General features: G+C 38.0%; 1 protein-coding gene across 1 annotated transcript in view; it reads left to right on the top strand.

Moving 5' to 3' along the window:
* The window catches only part of LOC139687055 (DNA (cytosine-5)-methyltransferase 3C-like), a 29419-nt gene extending 9203 nt beyond the window's left edge, over positions 1-20216 (top strand). Inside the window, exons 6-9 of the mRNA XM_071584159.1 lie at positions 5170-5308; positions 7123-7343; positions 8158-8313; positions 19996-20216. Of these exons, the coding sequence (XP_071440260.1) occupies positions 5170-5308; positions 7123-7343; positions 8158-8313; positions 19996-20216 (737 nt within the window). The remainder of the gene's footprint in view (positions 1-5169; positions 5309-7122; positions 7344-8157; positions 8314-19995) is intronic.
* Positions 20217-20428: the final 212 nt, after the last annotated feature.

The following is a 20428-nucleotide window of genomic DNA, read 5'->3' as shown; positions in this document are numbered from 1 at the left end:
TGAATCAACCCTTGCCAATGGAAGAAACACACCAGCATGACCTCCACATTGGACTGGGACATGCAAGCTTTCTTTGGTTTCAGAGAAAGAGGACCTTTCCACTGAGAAGACTGGGCCTTTGTCTCAGCATCATAACCATAACCCCAGGTTTTGTCACCACTTACAATGATTTGGAGAAACTGTGTCAGCATTGGCTCGATCCAGGAGTTCCTGACAAATGTCCACATGTTTTTGTCTCCATTCATCAGTTTGCACCAATGGGACAAATTTTGATGTCACACACATCATGCCTAAAATGTCTGCCAAAATTGTCTTGACAGGATCCAAAACTAATGTTTACTTCCTTGGCTATCTCCGTAACAGTTAAATGGCGATCTTCCCACACCAAATCATTAGTGTGACATGTTATGGGTCTGTGGAAGTTGTAGGCCGCCCCATTCGCGAATCTTCATCTGTCGAGGTTCTGCCCGATTTAAAATGACTGTACCACTCAAAACACTGGCTTCAACTCTTGACTTCATTGACAAAGGCTTGCTGAATCATTCCAAATATATCCGTAGCACTTTCGCCAAGTTTGAAACAAAATCTCATGCCCACACGCTGTTCCTCTACCTCCTTCATTGCTGCCGTTAACACGGTGAGGAACAGGTAAAGACACGTACCGCTACTGCTGTGTAACAACTCCAAATAATGCAACAATTTCAGAGTGTAAAAATCATTCGCCTTGACTGGGATTCGAACCCAGATCCCTCAATATCCGGTCGAGTGCTTTAGCCACTTAAGCTACCAAGGCATCCTCTTAAACTCTGAAATTTTGGGGCTTTTAAAGGAACAAAATGTTGTGACAAAATACCGTACATACAATGTCACATGCATTCGTAGTCGTGCACGAAGCGCCACAGTCCACGAGGTTAAAGCCAACTTTAAACACTTATGGTGTTTTCACTTTGACAAATTCCAAAGAAGCTGCGGGAGATGCCGCAACAGTAACTTTTAACGGAGTCATCCGCTAATGTGCATTTCAATGCAACAATTTCAGAGTAACTCTGAAATTGTTGCATTGAAATGCACATTAGTGGATGACTCTGTTAAAAGTTACTGTTGCGGCATCTCCCGCAGTTTCTTTGGAACTCGAAATAAAGCAACACCTCTCATTTTAGTTGTCTGATTTGTCACTAGATGGGCACTGTGTCTCGTTTTGATCCGCTGAATGGTTTGGGCAGAATAAAATCAGTCTGTTTTTTTTTTGATCACACCTTGTAAGGATTACATACAATGTTAAATATGAAATATGATTGTTAATCGATTTGATTTCGAAAGAGCATATTTATTTAATTGAGGATAATGCATTACATTGCTATTGTAGCATGAAGAATATGCATGGTGATAGTTGTAATAGTTGTGATTTGAATTATTTTTTAATAGAATCCATGTACTAACTCCTTTGCTAATTTTCACTAGTCATGCAATTTGGTGGTAAATCATATGTTTGTAGTGAATTTTTTTGTTGCATACTAAGTATAGAATTACATAAAGAGTAGTAAGGATTCCCATGATTTATATTTTTTTTGGCCCCCATAAAAAGTGTATAGGAAGGATTACTCAGCATGAGGCCTATTGAAAAGGCTTCTGAACTTATTTATTGCAAAAAATACTTCACTAACAAATTGGGCAGGGTCCCCTTCAAAGTAGTCTCTTCCCCAAAGTATACTCTTATCCCAACAGTAATGCCACTTTTTGAAACAGTTCTAGAAAGCTTCTTGTGGAATGCTCATAAGCTCCTCCAACAAATTTTTCTCTATGCCTGGAACTGTGATAAATCTTTTACCTTTGAGTGGAATTTTAGTTTGGGGAGCAGGAAAAAAACAAATGGGGCCAGTCTGGTGAGTAGGGAGGGTGGGTGAGCGTAGCGGTCTTACTTTTGACTAAAAAATAATTATTTCGGAGAGACATACAGTTCTGTTCAATAAATAGGCGAACTGAGCCCATAAAAACTGAAAGTATTTTGCAAAATTTAGTCTACATCTATTTTTTCCCATTCAAAGCACTCTCCATTTGTTGCTTTGCACTTATTCCATCTTCTTTTCCACTTTTTAAAGCACGCTTGGCAGTCTTCCGCAGTTAGGCTTTTTAGTTTTCTCCTCGTTTCTTGCTTTATTGTGTCCAAGTGATTTCCCCTCACCACATTATTGCATTTTGGGAATAGGAAAAAGTCGCAGGGGGGAGATCTGGGGAATAAGGAGGATAAGCAAGGATTGTGATTGAATTTTTTGCCAGCAACTGGAAAAATCAATGCTGAATATTCAGGGCCATTATCATAGTGAATGATTCATAGATCGCCTTGAGTCAAATTTGGTTACACACGACGCACGCAATCTCTCAAATGCTTGAGAACCATAAGGTAGACCTCAGCATTTACTGTTTGTCCTTCAGGAAGAAATTAATGATGAACAACACCTTTGGCATCAAAGAAAACCAGGAGCATGACTTTGATTTTTGATCGGCTTTTTCTTGTTTTTTTGGTTTCAGGTTCATCTTTTGCTTGCCACTCCTTGCTTTGCAATTTTAGTTCAATATCATACTCATAAAACCACAATTTGTCACCAGTGATTACCCTTTTGAGAAATCCAACATTTTCAAGTGAATTTTACCAGTCAGTAACACATTCAATTCTTTTCAACTTTCGATCTGGCATCAGCAGCTTGGGCAAAATTTTTGCAAAAATTTTTTTAAAACCCAAAATGTTCGGTTTGAACAATTTTTCGACGATCTGTAATGCCAAGGGACTGCACACGATCAATGTTGTTGTCAGCACAGGTGGTGGAAGGTCATCCCGGCCTTGCATCATCCGTCTTGGCGTCTTGTTGGCCATCTTTCAAATGCTCAATCTCCTTAAAAATAGATGTTTTCTTGAGAGCATTATCACTGGCAAACAGCTGTTAACATTTCAGTAATTTCTTGATAACTTTTACTGCACTTCACCAAAAAACTTTATATTGATTCATTTCTCCCTGATTTTGTCAATTTCAATTTTTGACAAACAGTAAAAACAAGGACAACAGAAGCTAACACAACTGGCACCATACGCCCAGCTCGATGATCTACCAAGCACAGACGGCTCATTGGGTCTCAGGCAACTAGTGCCGCTAGTGGCTATAGTCTGTGTCATAGCCGCCGGATTCACCAGTTCGCGCATTTATTGGACAAGCCTTGTATGAGCCGGCACATTTGCATGTTGAAAAAACCATTCACTTCTCTTTCAAAATTCTGGCCGTTTTCGCCCGATTCTCTTTCTTAGGTATTTCATAAGCCCTAGGTAGTTTTTTGCTTCCATTGTTTGGCCTTTGGGTAGGTATTTGTGATGCACAACCTTCTTTGCATTGAAAAAAACGCAGCCAACATCACCTTTATATTTAAGTGAATGTGTCTAGCTTTTTAGGGGTGGGGAATATTTCACCCCCCCATTGTGAAGATTGCACTTTTGTTATTATGTCATATCCATAAACCCATGACTCATTGCCTGTCATTATCCTGGAAATGAAGGTCTCAACACCTGCAGCTTGATCAAATAGTTCCTGACAGACTTGAACATGATGTTGTTTCTGGTCTGCTATCATCAGGCAGTGTATGAATTTGGAGGCAACTTGGTGCACCCTTGATTTTTCAGTCAGGACAAACTAATTGAGACGCCTCACTCTTCTACAAGTTCTCTGACAGTTGCACATCAATTTGCATGAACAGGATTGTTCATCTTCCCGATGTTGGGGTCATCAGTCAATGTTGCTGATCTTCCGGAACAATTGTCATCTCCCTTCTTCCACCCCTTTTTTAGTTGGGAAAACCACTCATAACACTTGGTACATTTCATAGTATTCTCACCATAAGCCTTAGTAATTAACTCAAAAGTTTCTATGAAGGATTTGCAGAGTTTCTCACAGAAAAATGCTGCTCCTTCAAAGAGCTCATTTCCTCGGATACAATTTTCTGCAGCATTTCAGGAACACCCCTTCATAAAAAATTTATTTAAACAATAAACAACACAGGATGTCAACTAAGTGATTATAGGTGGTTATTTAGGAATTTTCCTTGGAAACAATGCTTCCAAAATGATTGATATGCAATCAACTGCAGGAATGAGTATTGAAAATGTTTTGGGAAACTTTTGAACAGACCTCGTATTTGAAAATATCTGAATATTTTTTAAAAGTGAATTTTTCAGAAGACATATAACATGGTAAATGAAGGAAAACAATGGAATAGTTTTGGAAAATATGAAGTGAATGAGTAGGCACTAACTCTTTTAAAAGTGATCTATGAACATATAAAGATGAATGTTACATATAATTATTTTGACCAAGAGTGACTTTTGATAAACAAATATATTTATTGCTACCATGGCTGTTGAATGAATTCATGAGAAATGGGTTCAAAAATCTGGTAAGAGTTGGAAATCCAGATCAAGAAGTGGCCATTCATGTTTCAATAAGACTGTACTTAGGGATTCTGTAACAGGCATCTTATTACCAATGATTCCATCATACTGGTTGAGATCACAACAGATCTACATGTATAGAATGAAATTCATAGTGAAAAATCCAAATACAGGTGCAGAAATTGCTATTTTAAAATCATCCTGATTTATTATATGTTACAATGCCAATACTGGAAGGTGGCATCTTCATCAATAGTTTTACTTGTAGCTCGACCAATTTTCAGCATAAAAAAATTTCACCTGATTACAAAAATATTATAACCATATGTATTTTTATATTACCCTATTTGTAAGTCATTTTTATCTTAGCTATTCTCATAAATTGTAGAGCTAAAGCAGTCTTTCCCGATTCCTTGATTGATTTGTAAAAAAATTCAGTCCCATTGACAAATTATTTTATATAATTATTGACCGGCAGTGGGATGTTGAAGGCAGTAATAGAGGGGAGAATGTTAGGCAAACGAGGAAAGGGAAGGAACAGGATAGGGATGTTGGACGGGATGATGGGAGGAAGAGGGACCAGATATAGAGTAGGATGTTATGCTTTGCTAGGAGTCACAAAATACTTATTTAGGAGCTGTGTCCATCCAAAAACCTACGTTAGCCAGTAGATTACCTAATATATGCATATATATATATATTAAATATATGCTAAATGATATTAAATTATTTTTCAGCACATGATGGTACTGGACGTCTATTTTTTGAATATGACAGAGTTCTAAAAGCGGTTCAATCATTGTCTCCGAATCCTGTTTTCTGGCTCTATGAAAATGTTGCATCAATGCCTTTGGCTTATCGAAAGACTATTAATAGGTAAGCATTGTAACACCTTTCTAGCCTCCTCTGCTAATATCTATTGGGTATTTTAATAAATCGAAAGCTTATTTACTGCTATCAGGATCCTATGATTTAGGACTTTCTTAAAATAAAGAAAACAATTTTGACCTTTTTTCCCCTTTTATTTGTGAATTTTGAATGTGATATTACAATACAAAAATTTTAATAACATTAGTCTTAGTATTATGCATCATTAATAAAACTTGTCATCTTATACTCTTGAAATACATTAAAATAAAAAATATATCTATAATTCAATTTTTTAATTAAAAAATTGCAAAAATTCTCTGACTCCAAAGTTCAATTTTTGGATTACTTTTTTCACAAGTTCTTTTTCATGAAGTGTACTTTGTTCTAATTTTGTGTATAAGGAAACACTCCTATATATGGTCTACTTTAAAAGTAATGCACTTTCTCTGGGAAAATTGATTTATTGATCATACTTGTACAAATGCTTAAAATTCTTCAAAAGAACTCTTCCCCGGAATCAATACACACTGGCAAACAAGTGTCTGACATGCCTGGAAGGCATCCTGAAACTCGTTGGCGGGAATTTCTCTCTGGAAAGTTGTAACCTGCTTTTGGATGTTTTCTATGGTCTTCCAATTTTCCATGCTTTCCTTTTAAATCTTTCTTTGGTCGCAGGGAACCTAGTCAGGACTCTAACGGGCCTGGGCGACTACAGAGAGCGTGCTATGGGCCAGGAAGTTAGTAATGGTGAAGGACGTGTGGCTGGGGCATGTGGCGTGCCTTCCTCATGCCGTGTTACAAAGTCGAAAAACACACTCCACGTGAAGGCATTTCTTTCCGCTCAGACTGCTTGGAGCAAACTGGCGACCAACTGCTTTGAAAGGGAAAACCCCCCATCCATTGCCTCGAGTCAAATTTGGTCACTCACGATGCACGCTATCTCTCAAATGCTTGACAACTGTAAGGTAGAACTCGGCATTTACTGTTTGTCCTTCAGGAAGAAATTCACGATGACACCTTCGAATTCAAAGAAAACCAGGAGCATGACTTTGATTTTTACTTTATTTTTTGGTTTGAGGTTCATCTTTTGCTTGCCACTTCTTGCTTTTCGATTTAGTTACTCATACTCATGCTTGTAAACAGCTGTCAACATTTCAGTAATTTCTTGATGACATTCACCACTTCACCACTTCATTCAGCACTTCACCAAAAACTTGGTGCTGATTCGTTGCTCCGTGATTTCGTCATTTTCCATTTTTGACACAAAGTAAAAACAAGGACTATGGAAACTAACATATCTGGTACCATATGCACAGCTTAACAATCCGCCAAGCACAGATGATGGCTCTTTGGGTTTCAGGCAACTAGCACCGCGCAGTGGGCAGGGTTTTAGTCCGCGTCATGGCTGCCAGATTGCACCAGTTCATGTTTTTATTCGAAAAATCTTATGTATATGATTTTAGCAGGAGTGATAATCGTAGGATTCTACAAAGAATAAATATTTATATGGTTGTTAATTTCTAATGCAACAATACCATTTTCATTTCATTAAGTCTTAACATTTAATACTTTAATCCTCTTTGTAATGATCGAAGAATTTTTCGTAAATTCTAAACTGAAAAAACACAATCCATCTTGTGAACCAGTGTGCGTATGGACTGGGAAATTCGGTGTAAGTGTGGGGTTTGAATGTTTTTGTTCATCATAATACACCCAATAGTTAGCTAGTGGCATTAATTGTACAAAATTTTAGTAATGAAACTTTTGGTATGTATTCACGAGATTCATTGTGATTTGAGTAACGATCTACCATTTTCCAGATTTTTGAACTGTGAGCCAAGCCTAATTGATGCCAAATATTTTTCTGCGCAACGCCGCCCAAGATTTTATTGGGGAAACATCCCTGGGATGTCCACTTTGGCAGAGGTAATCACCGAGGGCAGTCCAAGCTTGTCATCTGCAATAATGATGAGTTGCAAGAGGGTAGCTGCTGTTGATAAGCTGAATACAGTTACAACACAGAGGAATTCATTAAAACCAGGTGGTTCAAATAACTATTTTAATGATTTAACTTATCTACAGAAGATGATTGTTTCTCAATAGCTTCTGCAAAATGCTGTAATGCCACAGAATGCTAAAAATATTGTAGAGTACGATGCAGAATATGGAACAGTGGAGCCTCATGAGAGTAACTCTTGCTGTGATCATTCTTGGAATACAAAACACTTATTATGTGAAACAAATTTTTTCTTATCAATTGATGTGAAGTACGATAATGCAATCTATGCTGAAAAAATGTTTGTACCTGGTTTATTCAATCGAAATTATGCATACATTGTATAGGATTGTGGATCATTTTAATTTTAATCTTTTCTTCTATTGTGGAATGAAGCAACCGGGACTAGAAACTCCATTTCCAAAAGCAAAAAAGAAACAAAATAAGTAGTTTATTTTTTGTGATATATATTTTATTTCATTTTTTACGAGAAAGCTGTAGAGAGAGAATTTTTTTGCAGATACTGCCAAATATAGGCAAAATATCATTCAGAATTATCATTATATAAATACTGGCCTGCATCGCCATTGCCGTAGTAGGGCGATGCCTTGTATGCATGGTATGACGCAAAAGTTTACTGTGACCTCCACGTCACATATAGCATACTGTTTTCATCTTAACACTTGAGGAATTAGGATTTTTTTAATTGGTAAAAAACAGGTCTTTAACTATTAAATTGTTGCCTATATTTGTTCAAAATTACAGTGTGAGATGGCCTTTCATTTGCTTGTGGTCAGGCAATGCCTTCTCTTTTACTGTTATGAGTACAAATTAGCTTTGTTTCGGCTTCTTTTTCCAGAAGAGACACATCTCATCAGAAGTAAAAACCTGTTGAGGAAGGTGAAAACCTCGGAATCTGTGAGGTTCTTGAAGTCACTGTTGACATTCTCCGCTGCCTTTAATTCGGAGCTTGCTGCTTCACCATGCCTCAGAACACTGGATGCTGGTTCTTCTCGTAAACTTCTCGAATCTCGCATGGCTCCCCTGAAATACTTGTCAGGGCGTTGTTGATCCTGACAATGTATTAACGAGGTCATGAAACTGTCAAAAGCCTTCTCACGAATGATCTTCTCATTAATAGTGCTGGCTTGCGTTTGCTTTTTGTTTATCCATAGGAGATGCAACATGCTTTGAAGAATGTATCTCTTTAATTTTGTCCTTGTTCTTGTGGAAAATGAAAAATGTTATCAACAGATTTTTGATGGTAACGAATTATTGATGTGTACTCCAGACCAGCCACGGTCACACCTTCTTCCTGATTTTCAATGACTTCACTTTTCATTCCTGCTGATATTCTAAATCTCTTATGCCTTTCTTCTTAAAGATTTTTCTTTGTTATAATTTTTAAAAATATGCAAAATATAGTATTAACTTTTGTAAAAAAAAATCACTAGTATCATATCTAAAAATGAGTTTGCAAAAATATGTGATCACTGGTGACACAAAGATGCAGAATGGGTGCGAAACAAACTCAAGTGGCTGATGTCCAATCATTTTGCCCATTCTCCTCATCTCATCACTCATTATGCCAAAAGTTGCCTATGAGTCGATTATTTGTCATTTTTGGTACCAATATTTTCGCTCATTTAGCGAGGTCTGAATTTATTTCAGTAAATACTCATTATAAAACTCACTTCATTGAAATATTTCACAAGAATGTGTGTCTCTTTAAAATTTGAAATAATTATCTTGCTTAACATTTTTCATTTTAATTAAAGAAATGTTTATCTATGTAACTCGAGTTGCATTAAGTCAATTAAAATGTTCCAGCATTAGCAAATTATTGAGATGCTTTGAGTATAGAATCATGCCACAGAAAATCAAGTGAAGTTGTTTCAAAATGACATTACAGTGGAACCTCACTTAACGAGCACCTTACACAGCGAGAAATTTGCATAATGAGCAAAAATATTGTTGCCAAAGAAGACTAGCTTAATGAGCAACTTTTCTTATAATGAGTAACGAAGAGAGAGGAATTCCTGGATTAATTGCATGCGTATTGCTGCAGTTTGTCTCTAGTCCTCGCTCTGCTAGCAAATTAGCATAGCTAGTGAACACACATTTTTCCAAACTTGTGTTCAAACATGTTATTAGGGTTTTTTTTGTGCCAACCTTAATATTATTTAGTGCATAGTTTTAAAATTGACCCTGAAGAAAACTCCATTAAAAGAAATCCATAAAAAAGTAAAAATAAAAAAATAATTGTAGAAATGAAAAGCAAAATCATTGAAAATCTGGAATAAGGTGTGAGTATGGCTGATGTAGTATGCAAATCAACAATCGCTCAACATCATGATTGGTCTTCTCTTCATGAAGATGGAAAAGAAAAACTTAAAATAGAGTGCCGAAAGTGTGTATAAAATGGTTACGTATTCCAATGATATTCTAAGGATGCTTCTCATATGCATCAAAGAAAAACAAATCAATGCGATACCATTAATGAGAATATAATTTGTGAGAAGGGGGAAACTATTTTTGCGAACCTCCATAATAAGATATAAGGATCATTAATGAATAAGTATTTAAGGAGAGCGTTATGTGAAGGACTATTATCCACAGCATAGCGAGGCATGGTGAAGCGGCAAGCTCCGAGTCAAAGACAGCAGAGAACTTCATAGCTGACTTCAAAAAGCTCATTGATTCTGAGGGTAACCTGCCACAATATACGAGGGTGGTCCCAAAAGTACCCGACCCAACAAAGATAACACAAAAAATTGGAAAAAAATGTATTTATTTTTCAACATAATCTCCTTTCAGCTCTGTACACTTTCCCCAGCGATGTTCAATAAGTTTGATACCCTTTTTATAATAAGAACTGTCTTGCTCCTCAAAATAGTCATTGACTGTCGACATCACTTCTTCTCGGTTGGAAAATCTTTGCCCACTGAGCCATTTTTTCAAGTTTGCAAACAGAAAATAACTGGAGAGTGCTAAATGAGGCAAATAGGGTGCATGAGGTAGCAAACTATAAGTCATGAATTTTGGCCATTTCAATAATGGATTTGTGAGCTGGTGCATTGTCTTGATGAAACAATACTTTCTTCTGAGCCAAATGCACCCGCTTTTGCTTGATGTCTTCCCCAAACGTTGCAATAAGCTCGCATAATACTTACCATCGATAGTTTTTCCTCTTTCAAGATAATCAATGAAATCATTCCACGAGCATCCCAAAACCTGACACCATGGCCTTGCCTGCAGATACAACGATCTTTGCCTTCTTTGGAGCCGGTTCTCTCTTTTGAATCCATTGTTTTGATCGTTCTTTTGTCTTGGGTGTGAAGTGATGGACCCATGTTTCGTCCATGGTTATGAAATAGCGTAAAAATTCTGCTTTGTTGCTGTGAAACTTTGCTAAACACTCAATTGAAACATCTTCACAATGCTGGTTTTGCTCGAGTGTGAGCAAACGCGGTACATACCTTGCTCACAGCTTTCTCATGCTCTAATTTTCAGTTAATGTGCAATATACCGCACTTTTTGAAATGCCTATTATGTCTGCTAGCTCGTGCACTATCAGTTAATGATCATCCAGTATCACTTTGTGGATTTTCTTCAGTATCTGGAGTCATCACTTGGGCGACCAATGTGGTACTCGTCTTTACAGGTCGTGGTGGCCTCGTTAACACTCTGCTACCCAATATTTTGCTGTTGTAAACAAAGGAGCAGACTCACTCAGAGTAGAATCCAGTTCAGCTTTGGTATTGGTTGGGCTGAGGCCTTTCAAACAAAAGTATTGTATCACATAGCGATAACCAATTTTCTCCATTTTCATAAAGTCAATGAAAGCGTTCACTATTGATGGCTACCAAGCAAATACTAAACAATGCGGTGTCTTCAAACTTGAAACATGTCCATAATCGATTGTGTACCTTCTAATACAGTGATATTTTTTAAACAACTGCTACCATCTCTAGGTCAGTAGTAGTAGTATTTTTGTACAAGCAACTGATAGCTGAAGACATTTGCGCCATTAGGGATAGACAGGAAAGGATGAAGGGTGGAAAGAAACCTGGCATCGGCATTAGCTTACTCTTAACGAAAGGTGCCAAGGGGTCCGCAGCTTAATGTCCCATCTGATGGACGGCGTACTCACTCAAAGTGCCCTCCACAAAGCACCTCAAGTAGGGCTCAAGATACCACTGAAAAATATTGAACACCGCCGGGATTTGAACCCAGGCCCTATGGGTGGGAAGCCAGTATGATAGCCACTGCACCATCTCGATCCCCTTCTAAGTCAGGCAAGGTACTTATGGGACCACCCTCGTATTTTTAATTGTGATAAGATGACATCCTTTGGGATGAAGATGCCAAAGAGAGCCCATATTTGTACATTATTATTTATTATTATTAGGTAATCTACCGGTTAAGGTAGGTTTTTGGATGGACAATTACTAATTTAATAATTTGTGACCCCTAGCAAAACACAACATCCTACTTTACTTCAGGTCTGAGTACTTTCTTCCTCCCTTCATCCCGTCCAACATCCCTATCCTATTCCTTCCCTTTCCTCGTTTGCCTAACATTCTCCCCTCAATTACAGTCTTCAACATCCCGCTGCCGGTCAACACCCGCCTTCATCCACTTTTCCTGCCTCCATAGGATTGCTCCCAACAAACCCCTCTCTTCACCCACCATGCCAAGTACTTCCTCATTTGTTTTCTCCTCTGTCCATTTCACCTTCTCCATTCTTCTCCACACCCACATTTCAAAAGCCTCCAATCTACGTCTATCCTCCTGCTTCAATGACCACATTTTCTCACTGTACATAGCTACAGTCCATATCAAAGTTTTTACGAGTCTTTTCTTAACATCCTTACTCAACGTCCCCGTCATCAACTCCCTCCTCCTTGTGGAAGCCTCTTTGCCTAGCGAAACTCTTCTCCTTACATCCCTACGACTTTGACGGTGTTGGTCCAAAACACTACCGAGATACGTAAACTACTCTACCTGCTCTAGTTTTTGCCCTCCTATTCTAATGTTAAGCTTAGCCTTTTTCTTTCTAGAAAATCGCATAACCTTTGTTTTATTAATGTTGATTCTCATCCCATACCTGTCGCACTGAATGTCCAATTCATTAAGCAATGCTTGCAGCCCCTTGGCTGACTGACAAACTAAAGCTTGGTCATCAGCAAACCTAACTGATTTTATGAATTCCCCGCCCACTTTCATTCCTACCTCCAGTTCTTCCCATGCCTCTTTAATCATTCCCTCTGCATACAGTTTGAACAGCAGCGGTGATGATGGGCAACCCTGCCTTACACCTCTTCCTAACACTGCCCAACCGGACTCCCCTTTCCCCACTCGCACCTGAGCAGTCTGAGACATGTACAGGTTATGGATTAGCCTCCTTTCCCTCCAATCTATTCCTATTTTCTGCAATATACTCATTAGTTTTTCCCAATTCACTCTATTAAATGCTTTTTCAAAATCTACGAAACAGGCAAATACCTCCTGGTTGTGTTCTATATTCCTCTCGATTAATAATCTCATTACTGCAATGGCATCATGCGTACCTCTCCCCTTCCTAAACCCAAACTGATCATCCCCTAAGTAATCATTTGCCCTACTCTCTATCCTTTTGTTAATGATCCTGAGAACAACTTTAGCTGCGTGGGATATCAAACTTATTGTCATGTAGTCCTCACATGATGATGCCTTTACCTTTTTCGGAATAGGAACTAAAACTGATCTTACAAAGTCTTCCGGCCAGATTCCCTCCTCATACATACTACGGATCAGCCCATATAGCCTCTTCCTCCCCCACTTTCCTAATCATTTTAAAAGTTCCACGGGAATGTTATCCACCCCCACGGCCTTATTTAGTTTCACCTCCCTTAATGCCCTTTCTATCTCATTGTCTAGTATGCCTGGACCTAAGCTGTCTTCCTCTACGTCATTTTCTTTTTCGATGTCTAACTTTGTTGGTCTGAGTTCTTTACTATACAGTTCTTCTATATACTCCTTCCATCTCTCTTGGATCTTTCCTGCGTCAACTATTACCTTACCCGCCTTATCTTTAACTGTTAGCATAGCTCTTGCTTTCTTACTTCCCGATAACGATTTAACTTTGCTGTACCGTGCACCGATTTCACCCTTCCTCTGCAGACTTTCCATATCCTCGCACTGCGTCTTCCACCATGCGTCTTTTGCTTTAATTGTTGCCTAATTCTGTATTTACATTCTTCCATTTTCGCCGCTCATCCATCTTTGTAATCATCTCATCTGTGATCCATGGTTTCCTAGTCCTTTTAGCGTTAACGGTTCCAATAGTGTCTTTTGCGGCATTAGACAACCCTTTCTTGAGCCTCACCCATTTTTCTTCGATGGTACTTAGCTCTTTACCATCCTCCATGATTTCCTCTACCCCCTGTTTGTATTCCTTCCTTTTCAAACCATTTAATGCTTCTACATTCCACTTTCTAACTCACCACCCCTGCCTTATCTTTTTGAAACGGACTCTACATTTCATAACAACTAAATTGTGGTCAGAGTCCGCATCCGCTCTGGGGAAGCTGTGGGAATTTATCACACTGTTCCTTAACCTGTGTCTAACCAGGATACAATCTAGCTGATACCTTTCTGAGTCACCTGGCATTTTCCAAGTATACCTGCGTCTTTAGTGGTGTCTAAACCAAATGTTGGTGATGACTAAGCCCTGTCTCCTGCAGAACTCAACTGCTTTCTCCCCGCGGTCATTCCTCGTGCCTGAACTGTAGTCCCCCACCTTATCACTTCCTTCGTCTACCGTCGCATTCCAATGCCCCATCACTATCAAATGTTTCCCTGCAGGAACACACGCAATGTCCTCTAACTGATCGTATATCCTCTCGACCTCTTCTTCTTTATGGTTGCTCAGTGGCATGTATACCTGGATAATAACCAAGTTCGTTGGGTCTGCTTTTGTCTCTACTAGTAGTGTTCTCTCCGTTACCTGCTCTATGTTGACTACGCTTCTTCCTACCTCTTCATTTAATACTATGGCAACCCCTCGTTGGCTCTCGTCCCCACCACTGTATATTATTCTATACTTATCACTCCAGTAATCCCTGCTATCTTTCCATCTTACCTCGCATAGAGCTAAAATATCTATATTTCCCCTTTCCATCTCTCGCTTAACATCCTCCAATTTCCCTGTCGTCATCATTGTCCTAACATTCCACGTTCCTATTCTAACTAATTTTTTCTTCTTCTCCTCCATCTTCTGTCCTGCTGCTGCCGGTTTTACCCTGCAAGGGTTTTGTGGGATGACGACCGCGGAAGCCTTGCCTCCCCCGCTGCCGGGCATGACACACGGCCGATTGGGCCAAGCCCTGTAGTTGCCAGGACTCAAAATCTCTGAATTGTCCATCATTTGCATCTTGGGAATGATAATTGAGGTGGTTTCCCGTTGCCTTCCTCAATAGTGTTTAACGTGACACCATCACTTACCGGCCGCCCCACTGGGGTCAGACGCCATTGCAGCCGCCTCACTGAGGAACAGACGCTGCGTGGACTACCTTTCGTCTGGCTCCTAACCTTCGACCCTTCTGGCATGGGTGACCCTACCAGGAGCAATTATTATTACTCCCCCCAGCACAGCTCTAGGGGTCATCGGAACGCACAAGCCTTTCCACCAGCTCAAGGTTGTAGTCCGGGGAGGGATTTATACATATATTAGTGGAAAAGAATGCATTGCCCGATCATAAGGCAATGATAGAACTTTTTACGCTGCTATTTTGCACAAATGCAAGTGGTAATTTGTAATTCAAACCCCTACTTTTTTACCATTCTGAAACTCCACCAGCCTTCAAGAAGTGTCAAGTCAGGCTAAATGAGGTGTGGAGATCGCAGGAAATTTTTGCGTTGTAGAATGCATATGAAGCATGGCCCTAATAAGACAGTGGTGATGCACGCCAATAATTTATTTAATGATCATTCTGAGTTGCATTTTTACCAATTTTTGAAGCAGGGACAAAAACAAATGTCTGCAGACAGCTTTCAATTAAAAAGGAATGAGGAACATATCAGAAATAATTGAAAATTTATTTTGATTCCTTTCTGCTTTTACAAATCAAGTTTGTATTCCCGACAGCTTTATTCTGTGAAAGAAGAAAAGGTGAACGTGATCTAAGATCCTAAACAATATCATCATCATCATCATTTGCAGCTCTACAGCCTGGTGTGGGCCTTGGCCTCCACTATGATATGCCTCTGTTCAATTTTTGTTCTTGCTTTTTCCTCCCATCTTGTGACTCCTAATGCCTTCAAATAATCATCCGTACCCTGTAGCCATCTCTTCCTTGGTCTACCTCTTCTTCTGACCCCCTCCATCTTGCTATTAAGCATCAGTTTGGGCATTCTGTCATTTTCCATCCTTTCTACGTGGCCTAACCATGCCAGCGGCAGTGACTTGGCAAATCTAATTATGTCCTTCCCTTCTAGTCGTTCATTTATCTCCATGTTCATTCTAATTCTCCATCTCTCTCCTCTAATTGAGCCATAGATTCTCCTGATGATGTTTCTTTCAAATTTTCCAAGGGTTTCTTCATCCTGACTTGTTAATGTCCATGTCTCAGCTCCATAAGCTATAAAGGGTCTAATAAGCATTTTATAGATCTTCAGTTTTGTATTCCTTTATAGTAACCTTGTTTTGAGGAGTGTTACATTTGCAAAATATGCCTTATTACCTTCCATTACCCTTTGGTTGATCTCCATGGATATCTTATTTTCATTGTTAAGTCTGACTCCTAGATAGGTAAACTCCTTGGCACCCTCAAACTCATAATTTCCACCAATTATGTTTTGAAGGTCCCGCTTGTTTGGAGAAGCTGACATTTTCAAGTATTTGGTCTTCTCTAAACAATATACATATGATTTTTCTTGATTTAACAAAGTACATCCTTTTTTTTTCAGTATGGAAAGCAGTATTTTTTTACATTTATTTATATGCTAAAAGTTTTTTTCACTTAATGAGTGTTTTGCTTAACTAGAGAGATTGCGGAATGGAACATGTTCCTATTATGAGGTTCCACTTATATACTCGTGTCATATACAAAATTGCAAGTGTCAAGTGTGTTAATATCAATTTATACAGTCATCAATGACAATGCTTTGTCATTTGCTTGACCATGTAATTTGTAACAAGCGAGAAGAAGTGCATGTCAGTTAGCATGGACAAGAAAATGTGTGATTTTGTATATGCAAGAGAAACCAAAAAGAAAATTCTAATAATTATGACGTCAAGCCAAAAGGATTATGTGTTCAATTCTCTTACTTATGGTTATTGCTTACTTAAAAAAGCCTTATATGAAAAATAAAGATATAATTATATTAGCAGTCATCAGATACATTTTGCCAGAAGTTAATACCTTAGTTTTACCAGAAAATATCTATGTCACCTCAAATCATGAATTTAAGCTATGAAAACTCCCAAACTCCTGCCATCATTAAAACTTTTCTCCATGAAATAAACAATTGAATATATTCCATTGAAAAGGTTACACGAGTGTCATACAAAAGGTTAGTATTAGAGCATGCTCTCAAATAATTTGGTTCTAATGCTGCAGGAAGTTCATTCTTGTGAAACCGAGTTCTGAAGTGAAACCTTGAACCATGAATTTATATGATATGGTTTTGTATGATATATTTTCCCCAGATTAGAGCTCATTGCTTAGCTAATATAATCCAATGTACATAGCAAACTACCGCTGGGTTTATTAGGAAGGAAGTTTTGGCAGAAACGTAAGAGTGAAGCCAACATCAAGTCATTTGAAAAGCATTCTAATTTAAGTGAAGATAACATTTCGCTTGAGAAAGGTGAAATCTCCAGTGAAAATGACTGCATTTATGATTTTTGAGTGGTTTTTTTGGTTCAATTAGAGTTAGCAATCAGTGAAAGGCAACAAGCATTTCAATGATCAATGTTGACTGATGCTCCCACCCCAAGAAAGTGAATGATCTATTTTGTGCAAATGAACGTGTGACTCTCGGGGAACTTTCAGAAGAGTGTGGCATCTTGTTTGGTCCATGCTCGGCAGTCTTGATTGAAGAATTGAGGGTGCATTTGGTCATGGCAAAATTAATGCCTTGCCTGATTACAGCCAACCAGAAACAGCATTTCAAGTCTGTTGGGGAAAACTGTTGAATGGAGCTTGAAGAGGATGAAACCTTCTTTTCCTGAATTATGACAGACAATTGGTTATGGGTTTATGGATATGACATCAAAACGAAAGTGCAATCTTCACAATGGATTGGTGAAACATTCCCCCCCCCCTCCCCCCCAAAAAAAAGCTCCACACATTCACCCGAATGTAAAGGTGATGTTCACTGTTTTTTCAATGCGAAGGAGGTTGTGCATCACAGGTACCTATTTAGAGGCCAAACAGTCCTGGGGCCTACGAAAGTGCAATGCAATTCCAAGGGTCGCGGGTTCGATTCCCGCCTGGGTGAGTTTTCCTCCACCTAGGGCTTGGGTGTTTGTAAATGTGATCATTGTTATCGTTGTTAATAGTTCGATGTAAAGGCCAGAATGCGCTGTTTTCGGACTTATACAGAATTAAAAAAAAAACCTAAGAAAGAGAATCAGGCAAAATTGGCCCGAACTTTGAAGGAGTGAGTGTTACACCAACACAATTTACTGGCTCATATGTCTCTCAGAACTAATTATTTTTAGTCAAAAACAAGACTGCTGTGCTCACCCACCCTCCCTACTCACCAGACCTCACCATATTTGACTTTTTCCTGTTCTCCAAACTAAAATTCCACTCAAAGGTAAAAGATTTATCACCATTCCAGAAATAGAAAAAAATTCAATGGAGGAGCTTATGAGCATTCCACAAGAAGCTTTCCAGGACTTTTTCAAAAAGTGAAATTACTGTTGGGATAAGAGTATACTTTGGGGAAGAGACTACTTTGAAGGGGAACCTTCCCAATAATTTTTTATTGAAGTATTTTTTGTAATAAAAAAGTTTGAAGTATATTTTGTAATAAAAAAGTTTGGGAAGTTTTTGAACAGATCATATATTGTGGATTTTGTCAATCATTTTGAAAGATGCCATTTTCAAAGGATGTCTAGCTCCATGTTCATCGTTTGTGGATGTATAGTCATGCTTTCACTGTTTATCCAATCGTAAACAGTCACAAACATATGATCATATCATTACGAAACTTCATTCATTTTGGCTTTGTTTTCTTTCTGTATTAAGCCTTCTAACTATGTAACAGTTTTAAATAACTGCAAAAAACTTAACTTTTCCATTTTTTGAATAAACCAAGGTTGGTTTCTTCAGCGGACTATGAAATTGACATCATGTGATGGATATAGCTAAAATTTTAACAGCAGAATAGAGAAAAATGAGGTTTAGTTAAAGCAAAACTTTTCCAATACTACAAGCGCCATATGTTGCATTTTCCAGCAACATATTGAAGGACCTGCACATTCAATGATTATGGGATCTTAAAAGAAGGCAGTAACTTGAAAAAGAAGTATCTGAGAAGAGTATTGGTGAAAGAAAATCTAAATTTGAGCTTTAACACGTTCAGTCAATTGTGCAATGTTGTATGCATGACCTTGTGACAGCAGGGTGTGGAAAGATGGAGTGCGCGGTGGGTTTATAATTACAAATGTTATGTTTTTATTGAACTCTATTGCATTCTAATTTATTGTTTAAATGCAGCAATACAGTGATTGATAAAAGCATGGCTTTGTGGAATGGGGGTCAGATATTTTGCATAATATCCTGTGTAATTGACTAAAATATGGAGTGAAATTTATAAGGTTTAACTTTCCAAAGGTTTCACTTATAATCTCATTTCAAACCTTAGTAAAAGAGTGTATTCATCAGAGAAAAGATGTACAAATGAAGTAGTTGAATGATTAGACTCTTCTGTGAAGGTCTGTTATTATACAGACGAGTTTCTATGCAAGTGTTCTACTAGCTAAAGAATTATTAGAAAAAGTACATACAGTACAAAGCAGTATTTGCCAACAGGAAATGCAAAGATCAGTAATTTGCTAATGCAAATTCACATTTATCATATGATATTGATTTAAGTTTAGGTTTTTAGATAGTTAATGAATAATTTGTCCTCTTTTCCTTTCCTTAAAAACTACTTTTTTGCTTTCCTCATAGGAGAATGTGGAATTCCTAGGGATAATGAGCCATGTATATTTAAGTTTCAAAGTATTTGATGATTTTTACGATCATAATTTTATTAAAATTTTGAGGTGCTGGGAAGAGAGACTAGCTCAGAAAGTCTGCAACCTCAATAACCTGCAGAATGAATAATCTGTGTGTGGATAATCCAGAGTTAACTGTATTTTTTATTTAAAAGATATGTACGATTTATTACCCGCCTAATTTTAGAAGAAAATTGGCATTATATGTTTTCCAAATAAGTGTATTTGATAATTAAATGGGAACATCTGACAAGCATCATATGGAGTTATTAAAAGTCACTGTGTATCTATAGTGCACCAATCTAGAGAGAGAAAATATTCCACTGGGTTTTATGTTCATCTAATCCCAGGTAATCTTGTGTTTGCCTATTCCAGACAACCCCCAGACCCATATGGCTCAGATTAGTTAAGGTTTACTATACTTGTACTTCCATTTAAACAATCCAGGTTTTCAAAAAATGGCCAAATTTCTCATTTTAGGAAATCAGCTCCCAGTGCTAATGGATGGAACATTGACCAGTATTTGGGTAACAGAGCTGGAGGAAGTATTTGGATTTCCTCGCCACTTCACAGATGTTGGGAATCTTGGGACTCAGCAAAGACTAAGTCTTCTGGGGAAATCATGGAGTACACAAGTTATAGTCAACATTTTTCATTCATTGAGGCATTTTTTCTATACAGAGCCTGGTGTGGCTCTTTAGGAATAAGTTATCTTCTCTTTCTTATATATGTTTATTTTACAATTATATGATACTATGAATCTTTGAAATTTTCTACTTTTTTGGTTTAATTCTCAAGCATCTTACCCCAGGAAAAGAAATTTTCCTAATTAACTAAACATGAGTTTCAAGTTCATCATGAAATAAATTTTTGACATACTACTATACTTTTACTTTTTTGTAACACATACTTT

This window comes from Hetaerina americana, unplaced genomic scaffold, assembly GCF_022747635.1.
Source record: "Hetaerina americana unplaced genomic scaffold, ioHetAmer1.1.p SCAF_16, whole genome shotgun sequence".
Taxonomy (NCBI): Eukaryota; Metazoa; Arthropoda; class Insecta; order Odonata; family Calopterygidae; genus Hetaerina; species Hetaerina americana.
This window is presented reverse-complemented; position numbering and strand designations above follow the sequence as displayed.